We start from the raw sequence: 19,038 nt of genomic DNA on the forward strand, positions 1-19,038 counted from the left end.
CCCAAGGGAATACATTATGTCTCCAATTTTTCTGACCATTAACCATTTAATAAACCACCAATGGATAATGCATGAGTTCTGGTTTTAGGAGTTTGCAGATTACTTGAATCCTTACTAGCATTATCATCATTATCATCATTGTTAGTGTTGTTGCTATTATTATTATTATTATTATTATTGTTATCGCTTTCTTTGCTATTAATATTGCCATTGTTATTGGGCTTTTGAGCAGATTCTGAATCATCTTCATCCTTTGTAGTTATTGTAGAAGCTGTACTTGTTGATTTAAAAGCAGATGTGAAATCAATAGCAATTGGAGTTGATGAAGTAGATCGTTTACTTGTAGGCATTATAGATGGAAATTTAGTGGGTATAGGAGTACCTAATTCCTTCTTTATTATAGGAGCCAATTGTTGATGATGATGTTGTTGTGGAGGAGGAGGAGGAGGTGTAGATTCATTTATACTTAACAGAGGCAATTTTATATTCTGTTGTTGAGGCTGTGATGTGATTGGAGGAATGGAATGTTGATGTTGATGTTGATGTTGATGTTGTTGAGAACCATAATATCCTAATGGTATATGAGATGGTGGTGGACCTGGAACAGGACCAGGACCATTAGGGATTCTACCTGCGCCAGCGTAAGGAGGGAAATATGAAGTCAGATGATTATATGTTGGAAAAGGTGGAGGTAGTCTTGAGATTGGAGGAGAAACTGACTTATAAGATACTGATGGAGTTGGAGTTCCAGAAGTATGTCCATCAGTTAAATGGGCGTGTGAAGCTGGTGGACTGAAATCATCAGAATCATCATCCTTTTTAATTCCATTTGGTAGATTTCTTTTTCTTCTCTTAATTGTATTTCTTTTCATTCTTATTGGTCTATGGGATCCATGCAATTTATAGTATAAACCACATGCATTACAAATAGTATTTCCTAAATCATCTCTTCTCCATAAAGGCGTGATAGTAGTTCCACAATTAAAACATGCAACAGCAAGATCTTCTGCTGTAGGATTATTAATAGGAGCAATAACTGGTGATACAGTTTGTTTCTTCTCTTCGGTGGCTCTTTCTCTTTCTCTTTTACCTGCCACAACAACACGATTATTATAAGCTGGACATCCCTTACAGGCTGCAGAACCTCCAGTTCCATTACATCTTCCATCTCCTTTACAAGATCCTTCATCACTTTTAGTAATGGCTATTGTATTAGGGGGACGTTTTAAATTCACAGGTCGATGAGTATTATTAGAACGAAGATATAAACCACAGGCATTACATATTAGAGTTCCATCAGGAGCTCTTCTCCATAAAGGAGTTTTAGTAGTACCACAATTAGAACATTGTTGGCCATCGTCTATTTTGTCATTCCCATTCCCATTCCCATTTGAGTTAGCTATTGTGGAAGTTTCAGAAGTAGAAGGTATTGATTTAGGTGAAGTGGTTGATGATACAGCCACTGGGGATGGTGAAGGTAATGAATTCTGAGGGGCGGATATTACAGGAGATTTAGGGGATTTTAATCCTGAAGTGGTCGGAGTTAAAGGTGGCTGTGGTATTATATCTTGAGATTCGATTTTTACAGTGGCACTAGTATTATCATTAGGTGTTAGCACCTTCGGATGCGTATTTGATAGTTGAGGACTTGTAGACATTATTGAAATTATGCAGTTGAAATTATATTGATGAATGTTACCTTGAAAATGTCATACAGATTGATTACAAGGCAAATTAAGAAGATCTGGTGATGATATGTTAATAATAGTGAGCAGATTATCTATTTGATCAGTTCGATTAATCTTTTGAGATTTAAAATTTTATATGACACTTGTACTAAGTAATCCAGTAAAATAAGTTTTACTATGATATGACTAACAATAATAAAGGTAATGATAAATATATATATCTTAGTAGTTATATATATTGCTAAGTCTAAGCCTGATTTTTTCGTTTGACTAATTTCTTATACTAGTGGCAGTGACAGATGAGATCAGATAAACTTTTCTATAGTAGTAATGATGATACTGAAAATTTTCTTAATAATTGTAGAAGGCTGTAATAAATAGTATAGCAAACTAAAACTATATTATAGAACAGTACAGTGAATAGTTAAATATATATAATAAAAAAAAAAACGGTAAAGTTTGAAGTTAAACTTTTACTTTATCCATAACAGAATTGAATTTTCAAATTTATTTCGTAAATAAGTTTTAGCTGTGATTGGTCTTATATGTGAAGTTAAATTGTTAAATGGTAAAACTAATACTTATTATATATTTGGTCGTCTTTATTGTGGTTATATCTTACACAATAAAGAACCTGACTGAAAATTTCTTTTTCCAATTTCGTTTATAGGCTATCGTAGTCGGTACGACATTTAAGCCGGTTCAAAACTTTCAGAAGGTTAATGATTTAATCTAAGGTCAAATGAACTGTTAATCTCCCAATAGTGAATGATGGAGGTAATAGATCAGTTAGATAGTCTATTTATAAAAAAAATTGACTGTTATGAGCAATTCAAGTTAAAAGTACTGGGCATGTAGTATGGTTTTTGCCATCAGTTTTAGGATTGGATTACGAACGACATGGTGCGCTTAATCAGATGGAGGATTGTCATCGTAGCAGGAGCCAATAAAAGTGCAAGAATTAGTAATCGTGGCGAGAAATGTCGCACGCACATGACCAGATCTAAAGTTTGTAATTCTGATCGGACATGCTGATCAAAATTTATCAAATTAATCAGTTGATCATCGGCTATTTCGTCCCGATAGAGCAAAATTAACTAATTTCGGAGTGGTAATGAGGGAGAATAATAAGTTAATGATAGTGTTACCACACTTTTCATGGATATTCGGGATTAGTCAGAGAGTGGGGGATCACTGGCGTCATTGATATTATTCGAATTAATGATAATGATAATTGTACGATTTAAAAAGTAGTTTAGTTTCGGAGCAAAGAGTTTCGGAATACTGGTTAAGGGTTTGAGTAATAATGTATTATGTATAATGTATAATGTATACTGTATAATGGATATAACCTGTAAAATTAGAATGTAATTGAAATTAAACCTGTAACAGTTCATTGTTACAGCTTAAAGACGCGAACGCGTACATTTCAATTTGGCCCTGACCATGTGACTTGTTTATGTTTACGTTTCGACCGCCCCGTATGCACTCTCTCCCCAACCACTATAAACAATGATACCAAACTGTGGGAACTGAAATTTCCAACGGGACCTTTCCCTTACCTAAAGCAGGCTGAACAGTAGAGGAGTAGTCCGTGCGAGCATAAGCGGTTCCAACAAATCCACTGCTAAATTCCATTCCAATTCCAATACATAATAACAGTAAGCGAGACCGGTTGAGTCAGACCTCATGAACCAACATCGCCCATCACTTGGGGCAGCATCGCTCGAGGATACTGTGGAGGATACGAGTAGTTCGAATCATAGTCAAAGTAACAGTGGCAGTAGCAGTAGCAGTCATAGTCAAAGTCATAGTCATAGTCATAGTCATAATTCATCTCATAGTCATAGTCATCATAGTCAAAGTACTCATCGACATACCTCGAGCTTTAATGAACACAGTCACAGCCATCGAAATTCCAATGACAATTCAAATTCCACATCCATAGCGACTCCCAAATTGCATAGATCCCATTCTCGGAAACCCACACTCACTAAACAACAATCTCCTTCAATATTCATAAACAATAGTCAATTGGATTATTATACCAATACCCATTTCTCACGATCTTTCAATAGTTTAATCCTAGATGATATCAAACAAGATCTAGATAAGAGTTCATCCAATAATAATAATAATAATAATAATAATAATAATAATACCCAAGCCAATACATCATCTAGTTCAAGTATAAACTTCTCCACCACGAGTATACTTGGAACCAGTAGTACGAGAAAGAAGATTAACAAGTCACCACCATTTAATGTCAAACAGGTCTACTACGATGACCATATCGATAACTATCTCAACGATACAGTTCAGGATGATTTTGATGAGGATTTCGAAATGTCCAGTGACAAAGAAGAAGAGGACGAAGACGACGAAGACGATGAGTTCTCTCAGTACACAAGTCCCACTCTAAGTATTATAAAACCTAAAAGAATAAAGAAACAACTGGAAGATTTTGAAAATGATGATGTGAGTTCTGCCAAATCGCAACAATCGTCAATCAAACGTTCATCGAAATCATTAAATCTCTCGATTGAATCCAATCTGAATCTGAAATCATTAACTAATTCTATATCGAATGGATTAATTAATCATGATACCTTAAGATCCAATCATCAGACCAAACTCAGTGAAGATATCGATTGTATAAGTGACTTAAATGAAATCGATTCATCTATCATATCGAAAAGTCGAGAACAAACTCCAATTGAATCCATTCAAAGTCCAATAATCATAAGAAGAACTCCAATAAAACAAGAATTTAATATCATAAATACCAGTACAGTAAATAAATTTAAAAGACCTCATCAACTTGTTAGTCAATCTCCATCTCCATCATCTAATAAAGTTATTAATCATACTAATACCAAATCATTTCTTTATCAATTCAATCGATCTCCTGATCATTTCTTAAAGCATAAGAATACCAATGATGAATTCTCCTTACCTCCCAATAAAGTAACTGATCAACAAACCAATTTATATTCTCCTTCTAGATTAGGATTGAAGGGGTTTAAGATGTTAAAGAATTCCAATAAAGATCCCATAGTATCTCCTCCTCATAGACTATCAACAAATATGTCTACCAGTAATTCTAATCCTGATAAACTTCTTACAAGTAATACTAAATTCAGAAAGACTTCAATGCCATTCAATTCTCCATTCCATAAACCCAATTCTTCTTCATCTCCCATCTCCAGTTCCACCACCAATGTCAAATCGAATTTCGAATACTATAACGTTGAAGATCTAGACATTGATCTTGATAGTCCATCGAAGAATCGAAAGTTCTCCGGCTCTTCGGGCAATTCTATATTCATTTATCAAGATAATGATATAAGTAGACGACCCTTTATGCCTGCGGCATCTCAACCACCTCCTCCATCATTACCAGCACAACAATTATCATCACCTCCACCTCCACCACCTCCTGTAATACTATCTCAACAGAATGATGATAAAGAGAACTCTGCCTCGTATAAGTTTGTCAAACCTTTACAAGCCGCTTTTAAATCGGCCGGATTATTAAAGAAGAATAGTATAGAGAATAGTATCACTAAGAAGAAGTTACCTCCTGAGACTCCCATGAAGAAGAATCCCTTAACTATGATTAATACCAATACTATGCATACTACAAGTACAACCAATACCAATGTGATTAATAATGGTACCAAATCAAGTCTTTCGAATATGATTAGTTCTGCTCATGATGAATCTACAGCTGAAGATAATCTGGAAATATCCATTGAAGTGGGTAGAAATAATGCATCATTTATGAGTGATACTACCGCAAGTTTCTTTAGAATCCCGTCTTCTAATTGTGGTTCAAGTAGTAAACCAAAGCCTTCATCTCAACCATTACAGGATAAACTTCAATCATCGCATTCTCAACCTCTGAGAGGGAATGTACTTGATTTGGAAATGGATTTAAGTTCAGATATCGAATTAGGTATACCTGAGACTCCTACTAAAACTGTTAAAAGATCTCATTCAACTCCATCGAATTTCAGTCCTATTCAATTAAAGGAATCTATAAAAGAGAAAGAGATAGAGAAGGAGAAAGAGAAAGAATCTACTCATAGTTTACCTAAATTAACTGTTAATCCAATAAGTTCTCTTACTCCTCATAAGAATTTCGAAGAACCCTGTACTCCTACGAATCCCTTATTCTTTAAGGGAATTGGAGGAACTAATATCTTGAAGGATAAGTATCATAATCATCTTCATCATCAAGATTTAAGACCTCATCAACATACCGAATCTTTAAGTCTACCGGATGAAGAAGAAGATATTACTCTTACCGGTAGTGCCAGTCGAGTTGAAAGTGCTTTAAGTACTAGTCGACAACTTCATCATATTGGAGGTAATGATAATATTGTTAGTAGTAATAATTCCAATTCAGATATTGTAGGAATTGGAATTGAAGATGTACTTATGCAAGAGAAGTGTAAATTAATTAAACCATCTAAAACTGATGATCATTTAGTTGAAAAATTCGGGATGAAGAATATTAAATATATTGGTAGTGGAGAATTTTCAATTGCATTTGAATGTTTATTTCAAAATCAGAAATTTGCTATAAAGAGAACTAAGAAACCAATTCTTGGTAAACATGAAAGAAAGATGATTATGAGAGAAATAGAGGCCTTAAGATGTCTTACATCAGTTAAAGAAAATGATCAACAAGAAGTTAGTGAACAAGAGGCTGGTAAAGAATATCTTATATATTTTATTGAAGCGTGGGATTTTAGTAATTATTGGTATATGATGACAGAATATTGTGATAATGGTACATTATGTGAATTTTTAGAAGAGAATAAAACTTATAAATTAGATGAATTCCGAATTTGGAAGATTCTTATTGAAATTCTTAGCGGATTAAAGTTTATCCATCTGAAAAATTATTTACATTTAGATTTAAAACCTGCTAATATATTTATAACTTTTGAAGGTAGTTTAAAGATTGGCGATTTTGGATTAGCTACAAAATTACCAATTTTAGAAAAAGATTTTGATTTAGAAGGTGATCGGAATTATATTGCTCCAGAATTAATTAATGATAAAATTTATACTCCATTTGCCGATATTTTTAGTGTGGGATTAATAATATTAGAAATTGCTGCTAATATTATTTTACCTGATAATGGGACCCCTTGGAGAAAATTAAGGAGTGGAGATTTAAGTGATGCAGGTAGATTACTGAGTGATAATTTAAGTATATTTTTACAACATCAAAATCATTCAAGTACTACTTCAACATCTTATAAATCTTCAAGTACTAATCAATCAATGAATCTTGGTAGTTCAAATAATAATTTAATATTTGGTAATAATAAAAAGAAGAGTAGTGCATTTTTAAAAGTTCCAAGTACAACAATTCCTGGTTCAAATGGAAGTAATTCAAATACAAGATATCTTCCAAATATTAATGATTTAATTCCTAAGGGAGCTCCTGAATTTCTTGTAAATGGAGATTCAATGAATTTAGATAAATTAGTTAATAAGATGTTAAAACCTAATCCATTTGATAGACCTACAGCTACAAATATTCTTGAAATGGAAGAATGTATAATGATTGAAAATCGGAGAAAAGCCGGGGCTACAATTTTTGAAGGAGAATTTGGTCCAAATGATGATGAATAAAATTAAAGAGTTGAAGAATTAAATAATTAAACGTGAATGTATATAGGACAATGTACAGTATGTATCACGATTAATTTTGATGTAATTAATTAACTTAATATATTTATTTATGTACGTATATGAAATGCATAATTATTTAATAATTAGAATAGTAGAAGTTTATTTTTAGATCTTCAGTATTGTTACTATTATTATACAATTACAGTTACAGTTACAGTAACAGTTATTATTGTTACTTTTATTATTACCATTACTATTATTCTTGTTGCTATTACTATTGCTGACACACCTTGTAAGGTACAAGTATGTAAGAGGTTTATGCATCATCACTACAAGATGATCATACATTCGAATGCTTTGCCCGAGCTATCCACAATGCTGCAGCTTGCTAGTACCAAATAGTGATTAGCATTATTGTTTCTTACGTGAATGATGGGGTTGCGAAAAATAGAAGTGGCAGCGAGCATCCCGAGCAACAGTGAAAAATTCTTCCCTAAAACGACACTTCTGTAGCAGCTAAATTTGGTAACTTGGTGGTAGACAGCAAGCATGCATTTAAGTGAAACTATGTTAACTTAACTGAAACTAGTGGATATTAATGGGTAGGGTACTATTAAATCATGCAATAGTGTATAGAACAAGTTAGCGGTAAATGTAAGGGGACTAAGCAGTAACCGAATTATACCGGGTACGAGAATTTAATGTTTACAATATGTAGGTTAAGGTCCGTAGTAGCACATTGATGCCGAGAGAAAGGCTGAGGATTTGCGTAAGGGGGAAACTTTGGGCGGAATTTTTACTGAGAAAGCAGATCCGTTCGCAGTACAGACCTTACTTTACTGGTCAGCATATAGTTACGGTTGATCTAGATCGATCTGGGCCCAAGCAATTTCACAGCATCAGATGGCCGTTGCAATCAAGTCAGGATAACGGTAAATAATAGATAAGTAAGATAGCGAAGATACTGAAGTACTCAGTAATAGTCGCACATAATACAGAACTTACACTAACAGAACTTACACTAACAGAACTTACACTAACAGAACTTACACTAAGTATGGTACACAGTACACTGTACTACACAACATTGAAGTCAGTACACAGAAGTAATTACACAGTACAAATGTCAGAAACACTCACGCGCCCACATACGAATCTCCATGTGTAGATGTCCCACAGTGATAAGTTGAAGGGAAAGATGGTGCGGTGTAGAAATATAACAGCCAATATAAAAAAAAGAATTTTCTAATTTTGTGTCATACTCTGAAACAAAAAATAATGTATTTCTAAGTATCTTTAAGGGGTCACTATGTTTTTTCTTTTTCTTTTTCTCGTTCTATATTTTTTCCTCCCCTTTTCCAAGGTTTAATTAATTATTTTGTAAAAGATAAACTTCAACGGCTCAGCGTGTGGGTTTTGAAGCGAACTATAGATGAGTTAAATATAAGTTTATTAGAATTCTTGGGTTAAGATCTGGTAACATAGTCAATCAATATCAGCAGCATTATCATACCGCAAACATTCCAAAACATAAAAAAATATGGTTATGAGGTAAGATTATAAGTAATGTGATGATATCTCATACATCTAACTATGAAACATTTTTCTGTGACAAATTAATTTTCTTTTTATATTAAATAAAAAATTAATTAAGTAAAAATTTGAAAAAATATTAATTCAAATTCTTAAAAAATATTTAAATTGTGTGAGGCTGTATGCAGGTGCCCAGTTAAACCATGTAAATATATAAATCAAACCTCAAGCACACTAACAAATTACCTTAATTAACTTAGATGACTTAACTTAAATAAAGAAACTCGAGAGTGATTCCCACATCTTCGAGATTTCTTCTTGATATCCTAAAAAACTCCTCTGAACTATTCAGTACAACACTTTTTATTTCATAATATTTCTCCCACCTATATGTTGTGTTGGATGAATTATTAGAAATACTATGAATAATAATCCATTTGTTGCGTCAATTAATAAAGAACCTAAGGACTCAACATCTAAGAATAATACCTGTATAAATCAGAGTGATAATAACAATTTAAATCCCACAACTAGTGTCTCCCAAAATTCCTTAAAATTTGTATCTCATATACATTCTAATTCAAAACCAAAATTAAAAACCAAATCAACTACAGCTTCCATGTCTCATACTAATACTACTGTCATTACTACCAATATTAATCCCAACACTATTAGAACTAACGAAATGTCTTTTGAACATCTAATAAGGCCTCCGGCTCCTAAATTCCATTTGGAACATGGCATATATTCTAACAATAATAATAATACAAATAATACAAATAATACTAATAATAAACCATCTACATCATCAAGTTCAACTGCATCTTCTCCGCCTTCAAATAATATCTCGAATGGAATAATATTATCAACTCCTCCATCAAATATATCTTCATTATCAACTCCTCCCAATCCAAACCGTCATAATACCCATGATTTCTTTAATTATCCAGAAACTTCAACTATATCATCAAATTCTTCATCATTAGCATCTTCTCCTCGTGTAGGTATAATGAATTATTCTCCTAAACATTCTCGGAAAATAAGTACCTCATCCCTTAATAGAAATATGAAGAATTTATCATTAAATTTAGGTAATGGACATTCTCATTCTGCATCTTTTCAAAATAAATCTCAATATTTAAAAAGTGGGTATCATTCAAATTCTTCTTCACTTGATTCTACTTCTCCTTCAAATGTTAGTTCTCCTCATATTATTCATAAAGCATCTCCTTCATCAAGAAAAGTATCACTTTCATTACCTATAGATTCTACAAATAATCCTAATCAACCACCTCTTATTACCCCTTCAGTAACTAAAACTCCTTCTATTCCTCCCATTATACCCCGTCAACAATTTCATTCTGTCCAAGATCTTGAAATTTCTCATAAAGTAGCAGGTATGCCATTTACATTTCCATCAAAAGATTATTATCTGAATATAAATGATTTATTAGATAGTTATCAAGGAGATAGTGAAAGAACAGAATTTATACCGACTTCACAAACATTTCAAAAAGATAATGAAAAGGTTAATTTAATACCCCCTCCTCAATCATTTCAAAGTTTTGATCGTCTGAAATTGAAAAGTCCCCTTATTTTAAATGGAAGTGATGGAGATATTCAAGTCAATCATGTAACATTAGAGGATTTATATGGAGAAGAACTTGAAACAATTAATCAATATCAATTAATTAATCCTAGTGGATTTCATAAATTAAATTCTAATTCCATGGATAGCAATTCTACAACCAATATTATACAAATTCCTGAAGAACTTCAAGAATCAAATCGTTTAAATGCATATCCTGATGGACCTAGAAATGTTCTTAATAGTCAAATTTATCTTTATTCTGATCCAAATTATCGTAAACTTCAATCTCATCAACATTCAGAAAGTTTAAGTAGTACCAATAGTGAAACTAGTAATGGAAGTAATGATAATATTACAACCCCTAGTGTTGATATTAATAATTATGATTTGGTCATTAATGTGGCTAAAGAATGTGAAAATTTGTCCAAAGAATTTGGTGATCAAATAGTCGATACTCGAGAATATCTCTTCTTCCCATGGTCCCATACTTCATCAATTTCTCAATCATTAGACTATATAACTTCCAAAATGGAAACGTTTGACAATAAAGGGTTAAAGATTTTAGTTCATTGTCAATGTGGAGTATCTCGATCAGCATCAGTCATTGTGGCTTACTTTATGCTTAAATTCAAGATTGGAGTTAATGATGCTTATGAATTATTAAGAACAGGAACCAATTCCGATGAACCGGTCAATCGCTTAATTGCTGATAAAGGAAATCATATTGAAGCATGTCTGAAAATATGTCCCAATATGTCGTTAATCTTTGAATTGATGGAATTTGGTGATAACTTGAGAAAACAATCTGAATAAGTAGTTATGTTAACTATGTATAATTAATGAATATCGTAATGTCGCTAAACTCCCTAGTAGTATGTCGTTGTAATGTCGCACTGCTAACTCCCCCGACATTTCTCTGCCTTAACCAGCAAAAAAAAAAATTAAATAAAAATAATTTATATTGAATATTTGACATGCTACACCATATACGGAGCATAGGCCGAGGCAGAACCCGAACCCAGTGCCAGTAATAGTTAACTCAAACTTCAGTAGACTACCCTGAGTCAGAGTACGTCGTGTATCACACAAACTACTCAATATGTCATATAACCGAGGGGGAAGTTACTATAGTCCACGATACGGAAATAATAATAATAGTGTAAGTGGAAGTAGTAATAGTAATAATAGTGGTGGTAATAGTAATAATAATAATGGTGGTAGTAACAATCGACAAGTGAAATCAGAAACCAATGGATCTTTACAATCCACTGCGACCTCATCATCAAGACGAGATAGAGACCGAGAACGAGAAAGAGAAAGAGACCATTATGCCGGAACAGCTGCTAGTTCATCAACTAATAGGTATGATGGAAGTCTTCAAAGTGGAGGCAAGTATAGTAAATATCTTCCTAAATCATCGGGAAGTAATGGCAGTAATAATAATAATAATAATGGTAATGAAGTATCTACAGGGATTAATAGTAATGGACAATATACTTCATCATTAAAGAGTTCATCAAGTGGACCAAGTTCTTATTATGGTCCTGGAGTACCGAAGAGAAGACCAGGAGTTGATAGATATGATTCTTATAGTACTCCATCTAATTCTTCAGGTAAATTATATTCATCTTCAGTATCTTCAAGTGAAGATAGAGCTCATAATCTTCATCGGTCTTATTCAGAAACTTCGGTTCATAAGGATAAAGAACGAAACAAATCATCAAACTCTAGTCATTATCATTCCAATCATATCCATCACCCTAATTATGGTCATAACCATCATCCTGAAAGATCTCGATCAACCAATCCAACAATATCATCATCATTTAGAGATGATAGACGTAAATCATCTTCCACAACAAATATATCTACCACTACATTGAATGATCGTTATGATCGAGATAGAGATAGTGACAGAGATAGACATAGAGAAAGAGATAGAGAAAGAGACACAAAACTGAGATCCTCATCTACCTCATCTTCAGCTCGATCATCAAGACCATCATCGATAATAGATACTTCCTCTAGTAGACGTAAACTTTCTGCACCAGAAGCGAAACCTATTTCAGTTGGAAATAGTGAAGATAAGACCAATGAACAAGTACAGGTAAAACCACATCCAAATGATAAGGAAACAGAAAGAGAAGCCGAACGTATCGAATCACAAGAAAGTAAGACAGACATAATCAAAACATCGTTTGCAGATTACAAATCACAGAAGGAGAAAGATCATGAAGATGAACATGAGGATCATGAACATGAACACGAACATGAACATGAACATGAACACGAACACGAGCAAAATCAGGATGATGATAAACCAACCGACCCATCGGAAGAGTTGAAACAAGATGATGAAAAGGTCCATGACAAAGAAAACACTGACGAAACTAACAATGATAATAAACCAGACGTCCAAGATGAAGAACATGAAGATATTGCAGCCCCTGATATAACAACACAAGATGCAAAAGATGAAGAACCAAATGAAGACAAGGAAGAGTCAACGGAAGAATCCGGACCTTCATCATCTTTACCAGATAGAAATACTGCAGCCACATCCAGTTCAGGAGATATTTCTACTTTATCTCCTCTTCGAGATATTTCATCGGATGATTTTAATTTCAATAATCTTGCAACCATCAAGGAGATTGAAAGTACAAATACTTCTAATGTATTGGCTGAAGTTAAAGAAGAAGAAGAAGAAGAATTATCTGAAGCAGAAACTGTCCCAGCCAACAGTCCTCAAAGGGGAATTAAGGGACGTAAACTTGTAAGAAAGAGTGAGTATGATGAAGAACGTCATAATATGAAAAGAAGAGCACTTTACTTATCTGATGAAAGTGAAGATGAAGAAGATGAAGAAGATAATGAATATAAAAATCAAACGAACAATGATATACTGTCTAATGATTCTAAACTGAGATCTAAACCATATAAAATTAAACGAGATGCTGGAGGTAGATCATTTCTACAACGAGCTTGTAAGAAAGGAAATTTACAAGAAGTTAAAGATTATATAGCTCGTGGAGCTAGTGCTAATGAAAAGGATTTTTGTGGATTTACATGTTTACATGAAGCAGCTTTAGAAGGTCATACTGAAATAGTTAATTTTTTAATTGAACATGGAGCTAATGTCAATGCTCAAGCTGATGCTGCCGGAGATTCTGAAACACCATTAATTGATGCATCTGAAAATAAACATTATGAAACAGTTAAAGTTTTATTAGATAATGGAGCTGATCCAACCATATATAATATTGATGGATTTACTGCTTTAACTAAAATTTATAATGAACATGCTGGTGAAGAAGGATATCTGGATATTATTAAAATTTTAGAAGAAGCTAATGCTAAATTTACTCAATCTCATAAAACTCAAACTACAAGAGCCATATCTCCAGCTCCAAGAACTATAATTGAAGATCCTAATGATACATATTTTGCTGATCTTATAAAACGTAAAGGTATTTTTAAATATGCTGCTGAAGGTTCAAAAGAAGTTACTGCTAATTATTTTGTTTCTGGTAATAGTCTTAATTCTAAACCAGATATTTTAATTTTAGCAGCTAGAAATGGTCATGCTGAATTAGTTGATATTATTCTTGGATTAAATCCAACTCCTTATGATATCGATACTGAAAATGATGTAGGAGTTAGTGCATTATTAGCATCTGTTGGAAGAGGTCATTATGAAATAGTAGAATCTTTATTATCTAAAGATGCTGATCCGTTTAAGAAAAGAAAACAAGATAATTTAAATGCTTTAGGAATTTCAGAATCTTCTGTCCATTATGATCCTAAAGAAATTAATATCATTAAAGAATATATGAATAAACGTATATCATCAAGAAGTGGTGATGTTTCAACTGCTACATCCGTTGTACCATCAGCTGCAGTTTCAGAAGCTGAAGATGATGCTCCTACTTTATCCGATAGGGAATCAACTAAATTAATTAAATCAAAATCTAATGATGAAAGAAAGAGAAAGAATGATGAAATGATTATGAAACCATTAAAGAAAATTAAATCTGAAGTTAAAATTAAACATCAACCAAGTAATGTTTTCAAAAAGGAAAATGTCGAAGATACTGTAGTTCATCCAGAACCCATTAAACGTGATCAATCTATGTCTCCACCGCCATCCAGAGTTAAACAAGCCAGAAGTACTACAGTTTCTCCTTCACCTAGTCCTGCTCCTCTTACAAAAGCTCAAGAAGAATTGAAAGCAAAGAATGAACTTGAAGCTAAAATATGGCAACAAAAAGTCGAGGCTAAGAAACGAGCTAGACGAGATATGTTCTTAAAATCAGAAAAGGAAAAGGAAAGAAGAAGAAAAGAAGAAGAAATTAAGCGTATAGAAGAAGAATCTAAATTGGCAGCCCAAAAGGAACAAGAAAGAATTAAACTTGCTAAAGAGGCTGAAACTAAATCTAAAGAATTACATGAAGAGAAATTGAAATTAAAGAAACAATTGATATTGGATAGTTTCCCAATTGGATTGAGATATGCTAAAATTAATGTTCAATTATCTATTACAGATATTGAAAGATATTGTCCACTTTATATATTCAATATTGATGGTATTAATTATATTACATCACTACAATTAACTCTTGTTACTGGAGCTCCTTGGAATAATATTATACAATCATTTAAGGATACTCCAGTATGTACTATTACTCAAAAGGGTAAATTGTGGAATTTTTTCTATCAACTTATAGGAATAGATCCATCAGTATCAATTAAAGATCATCGTATTCAACGAGAATCAAGCTATGAATTATTTAAAAACTTATTAATTACATTCATTAAGTTAGAAGATGCCATTGAATTTGTTCAAGAACATTATCCAGTTACTAATGAGTATCTCTTTAAGAATCTCAATACAAGATCAACCGTCATAATTCTTGATCTGATCACCCCCTTTAATGAGAACAAAGAACATATTTATCAACCGGAAGTTCATCATTTACATGAAGATATCAAAACCTTTATCCCTCCCAGATTGCAACGACAGGATATTAAAAAGAATATACAAAACTGCAAAGGGATCTTCTGGTAATGAATCATGAAATATGTATGATATATAACATATATGTATATATTAAATAAACATCAAATTAGTTTGTACAAAAAGATGCGCTGACACACAAAATCTAACCAGCGAGCACGACATATTTTGCAACCACGTATAGAACTGGGCGGTTATTACCCCCTCATACATTATATCGAACACTATGCCCAGATCCGTCACGGTTTTATGAAGAATGGATTGGTGACTATTAGTGCCGTTCGTAAAATGGGTCCTTTGAATGGATATTTCAGTATTTAATATCATTTATAATCGATCGATATTATTTAATTGATTTTGGAAATTCTCCAGACTGAATATACACGAAGATTAAATGGTCAAATATATAATGAGGAACTAGAAATTAAAATAACGAAGTAGTTAATTACTGAATTAATCAAATTACGTTTTGATGCATACATCATAAGTCTCAAGAAATAGAAAAGGACCAAGAATATAAGCTCTTACAATTTCTAAATAGTTAGTGTCTGCTACATAGTTAATCTCTGGTAAATATAACAAACACATGTATTAGAATAACATATATACATTGTACGAAAGAATATAACAAGAATTATACCTAATTAATTATAATGTTTATTGCGCAACTTTTGATTTTAATGAGGTTAAGAAATCTCTGTACGATGGTTCACTTCCAGATTTATCTTCAACCAAACAACTATATGCCCACATTCTTAATGCCATAAGATCACGTTGTTGCGATACCTCAATTGGTTCATTGGATGATCCTCCAACTACAACATATAAATTCTTCCATACAATAGAATCATTTTGATCTCTTATCTTTCCTATTATTTGACGAACTCTATAATTGAATTCAGATTCTTCAATACTGAATTCTGGTAATTCAGTTTTACCCGTTGGAATGGCATATAAATTATCTGTTCCAAATAAATCTTGAACTAATCCTGGAACAACATTACCAGATACCCATAAGAATAATTCACTAGAATCATCAATCAAATATAAACCATAATTTTCCCAAGTCGATTTAGAATCATTTACTGGTTCTGGTAATAAAATATTTGTAGAAACAACCTCCTCTTCTTCACCAGTTTCTTCATTGACTTGAATTAATCTTTCTGGCAATCCACATTCATCTGGCATATTGTGTAAAGCATAAACAGTTGGGTAGATGGATTTTACCAATTGTTTAATTGGAATTGATCCAAGATTGTTAAGAGCAGCTGCTCTATGATCAGATGGAACTCTTTCAGCTCTGAAACCCAAATGTTTTGTTAATGAAAACAATAATAATGGTAACATTCTTAAATTAGTTGATAATTGTAATGGTGAAGCACCAGAAACATTTCCTGCAACTAATTCCTTTTTATAAAGACTTAAAATTTCAACAACTTTACTAGTTAAGAATTCTCGAGCTTCAGGTAAAGATGTTGATAATGCTCTTTCAATAGCTTTATGAGTATAAAAGTTAGTGATAGCTAATTGATCAGCTGAAGCATAAATATCAACTAATTTACTAGAAGTTGGAAGGGCTAAATTCAAAACTCGAATTCTTCTTTCACCAAATGATGTAGAATGTAATACTGCCGCTTGGAAATAAACTACTGGTTTAGTAACATTTTCTTCAATAGATATTTCAATACAATAACTTTGATCTCTTGGAAATGTAGGAAATGAACATAAATCTGAAGATCTGTTAAAGAAATTTCCATAAAATGAACTCATTCTAAAGCCAGTAGATCCTCTGACTCTTAAAACTGCTTCCATGGCAATATCTTGTGATAAGTGATCACTTACTTCTTTAGATAATTTAGTAACATCTTCATATTTAGCACTGGTCCATGCGGGATAGAAGTGTGTTTGACCAGCAGTATAACGAGGTAAGTTGGACAAGGTGGCAACATCTTGATAGGCAGAAGAAGTTAAAAATAAGTCAACAGTAACTTGAGATGAGTTACATTGTACGGCAAATGATTTATAGAAACTATCAGCAGAAGATAATAAAGCTTTTGCTTCTTTTGGTTTTCCAGCTACACCTGATTCATCTCTAATACTTAATTTTCCTTCACCAACACTTGGTAAAGTGGAAGAGAAACAAACCAATTTACCACCGATATTACTGATTAACTTATGGGCAGCTTTCAAAGCTGGTCCTAAAGCAAATCCTTGGTTACCTGTACCTTCAAAATAAGTTGGGAAATCAAGTAAGAACTTTTCAATAGCGACTCTGTTTTCATCTAAATTAACCAATAATCCATCTGGTGATGGTAAGAATGGTTCTTCAATATCAGAAACAATCAATGATTCAACTCCTTCAAATCCTTCATTGAATCTAAAATAATGTAAACTAGAATCAACCCCAATAAATGCAACTTTGGCAGTTTTATTAGTATTTGGGATTCTATCTAAACTTTCTAAAATGGTTCTAGTAATAGTTCCAATCAAACCACTTTGATCAGCATTAACAGAAACATCAATAATAAAAGTATAAACAATTGGTTGAGGAGTTCTAGCCATATATTCTTTTGGAGCAATGAATTCAACTACAGCATTATTTAATTCAACTCTATCAAATTTATTCTTAACTTGTCCACTAATTTCATCATATTCAAAAGCTGATGGAATATCATTTAATAAGTTACAAAAGTTACATCTCCAACGTCTACCATTTTCTGCCAAAGTTATAAATGGATTAATATACCCTCTACAACGACGACATCTACTAATAGTAGTATCAGATGTAACTGCAACATTTTCTGCTTCAACAGTTAAAGCATTATAAGGTTTCACAACTAAGGCTAAAGGTAATTTAGATTTTTTTAATAATGAAGAACTATTTGGAATAACATTTAATGTTGATCTAAAATAATCGGGAGAAGCATTTGAAGTTTCTGAATTTGGAATTAAAGTTGTATTAGGTGGTAAAACAATTGGTGGAGGAGGTAAAGATAAGTCTGTAATAGGTGGAGGTAATTCTCTAGATAAATCGGTAGTATATAATTGATTTAAAGGTAATGAAGTACCTAAATTATTAGATTGATTATAATAACCATTACCACCGCCAACACCAACACCAGGAGCTTGTTGAGGTTGTTGAGGTTGTTGATATTGACTATGACCAAATTGACTAGCTTGTGGACTAGTAGGTTGTTGATATTGACCAAATTGTCCACCTTGATTTGAATAAGGAGAATTGACAGCAGTATTAGTTCCAGAAATATTTAAATTTTGAAATTGCAGAGTTGTTGGATCTAATGAATTTGGGGGAGGAACACCTAATCCACTACCTGGTTGTTGATACTGGTTTCCACCAACAGCAGGTGGAACCGCTGCAGGAGCCGATGCTTCAACAGCATATTGAGGCTGTGGGTATGCTCTTCTTCTACTTGACATGGCTATGCTTATATTAATCCTTCAATTGACAATAGTAGCACAATACTTAACACTCGTTATAACAGCCCAGCGAACTCGACATCTTCCGTTCAATTTTCCAGTTCGTCGTGGCCTGTATATTG

At 32.8% G+C, this 19,038-nt stretch overlaps 5 protein-coding genes across 5 annotated transcripts; 3 read left to right on the plus strand and 2 right to left on the minus strand. All coding sequences in view use genetic code 12, as the record gives it.

Moving 5' to 3' along the window:
* Positions 1-38: 38 nt before the first annotated feature.
* Positions 39-1,658, minus strand: SFU1 (Sfu1p; the record flags this gene model as incomplete). The annotated part of the gene is made up of 1 exon (XM_064880043.1): positions 39-1,658. The coding sequence occupies one exon, from the start codon at positions 1,656-1,658 to the stop codon at positions 39-41; it is 1,620 nt and encodes a 539-aa protein (XP_064741557.1).
* Positions 1,659-3,045: 1,387 nt separating this feature from the next.
* SWE1 (tyrosine protein kinase) lies at positions 3,046-7,468 on the plus strand. The gene has a single exon (XM_064882788.1). The coding sequence runs from the start codon at positions 3,378-3,380 to the stop codon at positions 7,338-7,340; it is 3,963 nt and encodes a 1,320-aa protein (XP_064741558.1). The 5' UTR covers positions 3,046-3,377; the 3' UTR covers positions 7,341-7,468.
* Positions 7,469-9,135: 1,667 nt separating this feature from the next.
* CPP1 (tyrosine/serine/threonine protein phosphatase) lies at positions 9,136-11,331 on the plus strand. Its single transcript, XM_064880867.1, has one exon. The coding sequence runs from the start codon at positions 9,295-9,297 to the stop codon at positions 11,275-11,277; it is 1,983 nt and encodes a 660-aa protein (XP_064741559.1). The 5' UTR covers positions 9,136-9,294; the 3' UTR covers positions 11,278-11,331.
* A 232-nt stretch (positions 11,332-11,563) lies between these two features.
* On the plus strand, positions 11,564-15,529 carry RJT21DRAFT_4763 (uncharacterized protein; the record flags this gene model as incomplete). Its single annotated transcript, XM_064884717.1, has 1 exon — positions 11,564-15,529. One exon carries the CDS (start codon positions 11,564-11,566, stop codon positions 15,527-15,529), a length of 3,966 nt encoding a protein of 1,321 aa, XP_064741560.1.
* A 525-nt stretch (positions 15,530-16,054) lies between these two features.
* RJT21DRAFT_117886 (protein transport protein SEC24) lies at positions 16,055-19,000 on the minus strand. Its single transcript, XM_064880868.1, has one exon. The coding sequence runs from the start codon at positions 18,914-18,916 to the stop codon at positions 16,136-16,138; it is 2,781 nt and encodes a 926-aa protein (XP_064741561.1). The 5' UTR covers positions 18,917-19,000; the 3' UTR covers positions 16,055-16,135.
* Positions 19,001-19,038: the final 38 nt, after the last annotated feature.

This window comes from Scheffersomyces amazonensis (genome assembly GCF_036850825.1).
Source record: "Scheffersomyces amazonensis strain UFMG-HMD-26.3 chromosome Unknown RJT21scaffold_1, whole genome shotgun sequence".
Lineage (NCBI taxonomy): Eukaryota > Fungi > Ascomycota > Pichiomycetes > Serinales > Debaryomycetaceae > Scheffersomyces > Scheffersomyces amazonensis.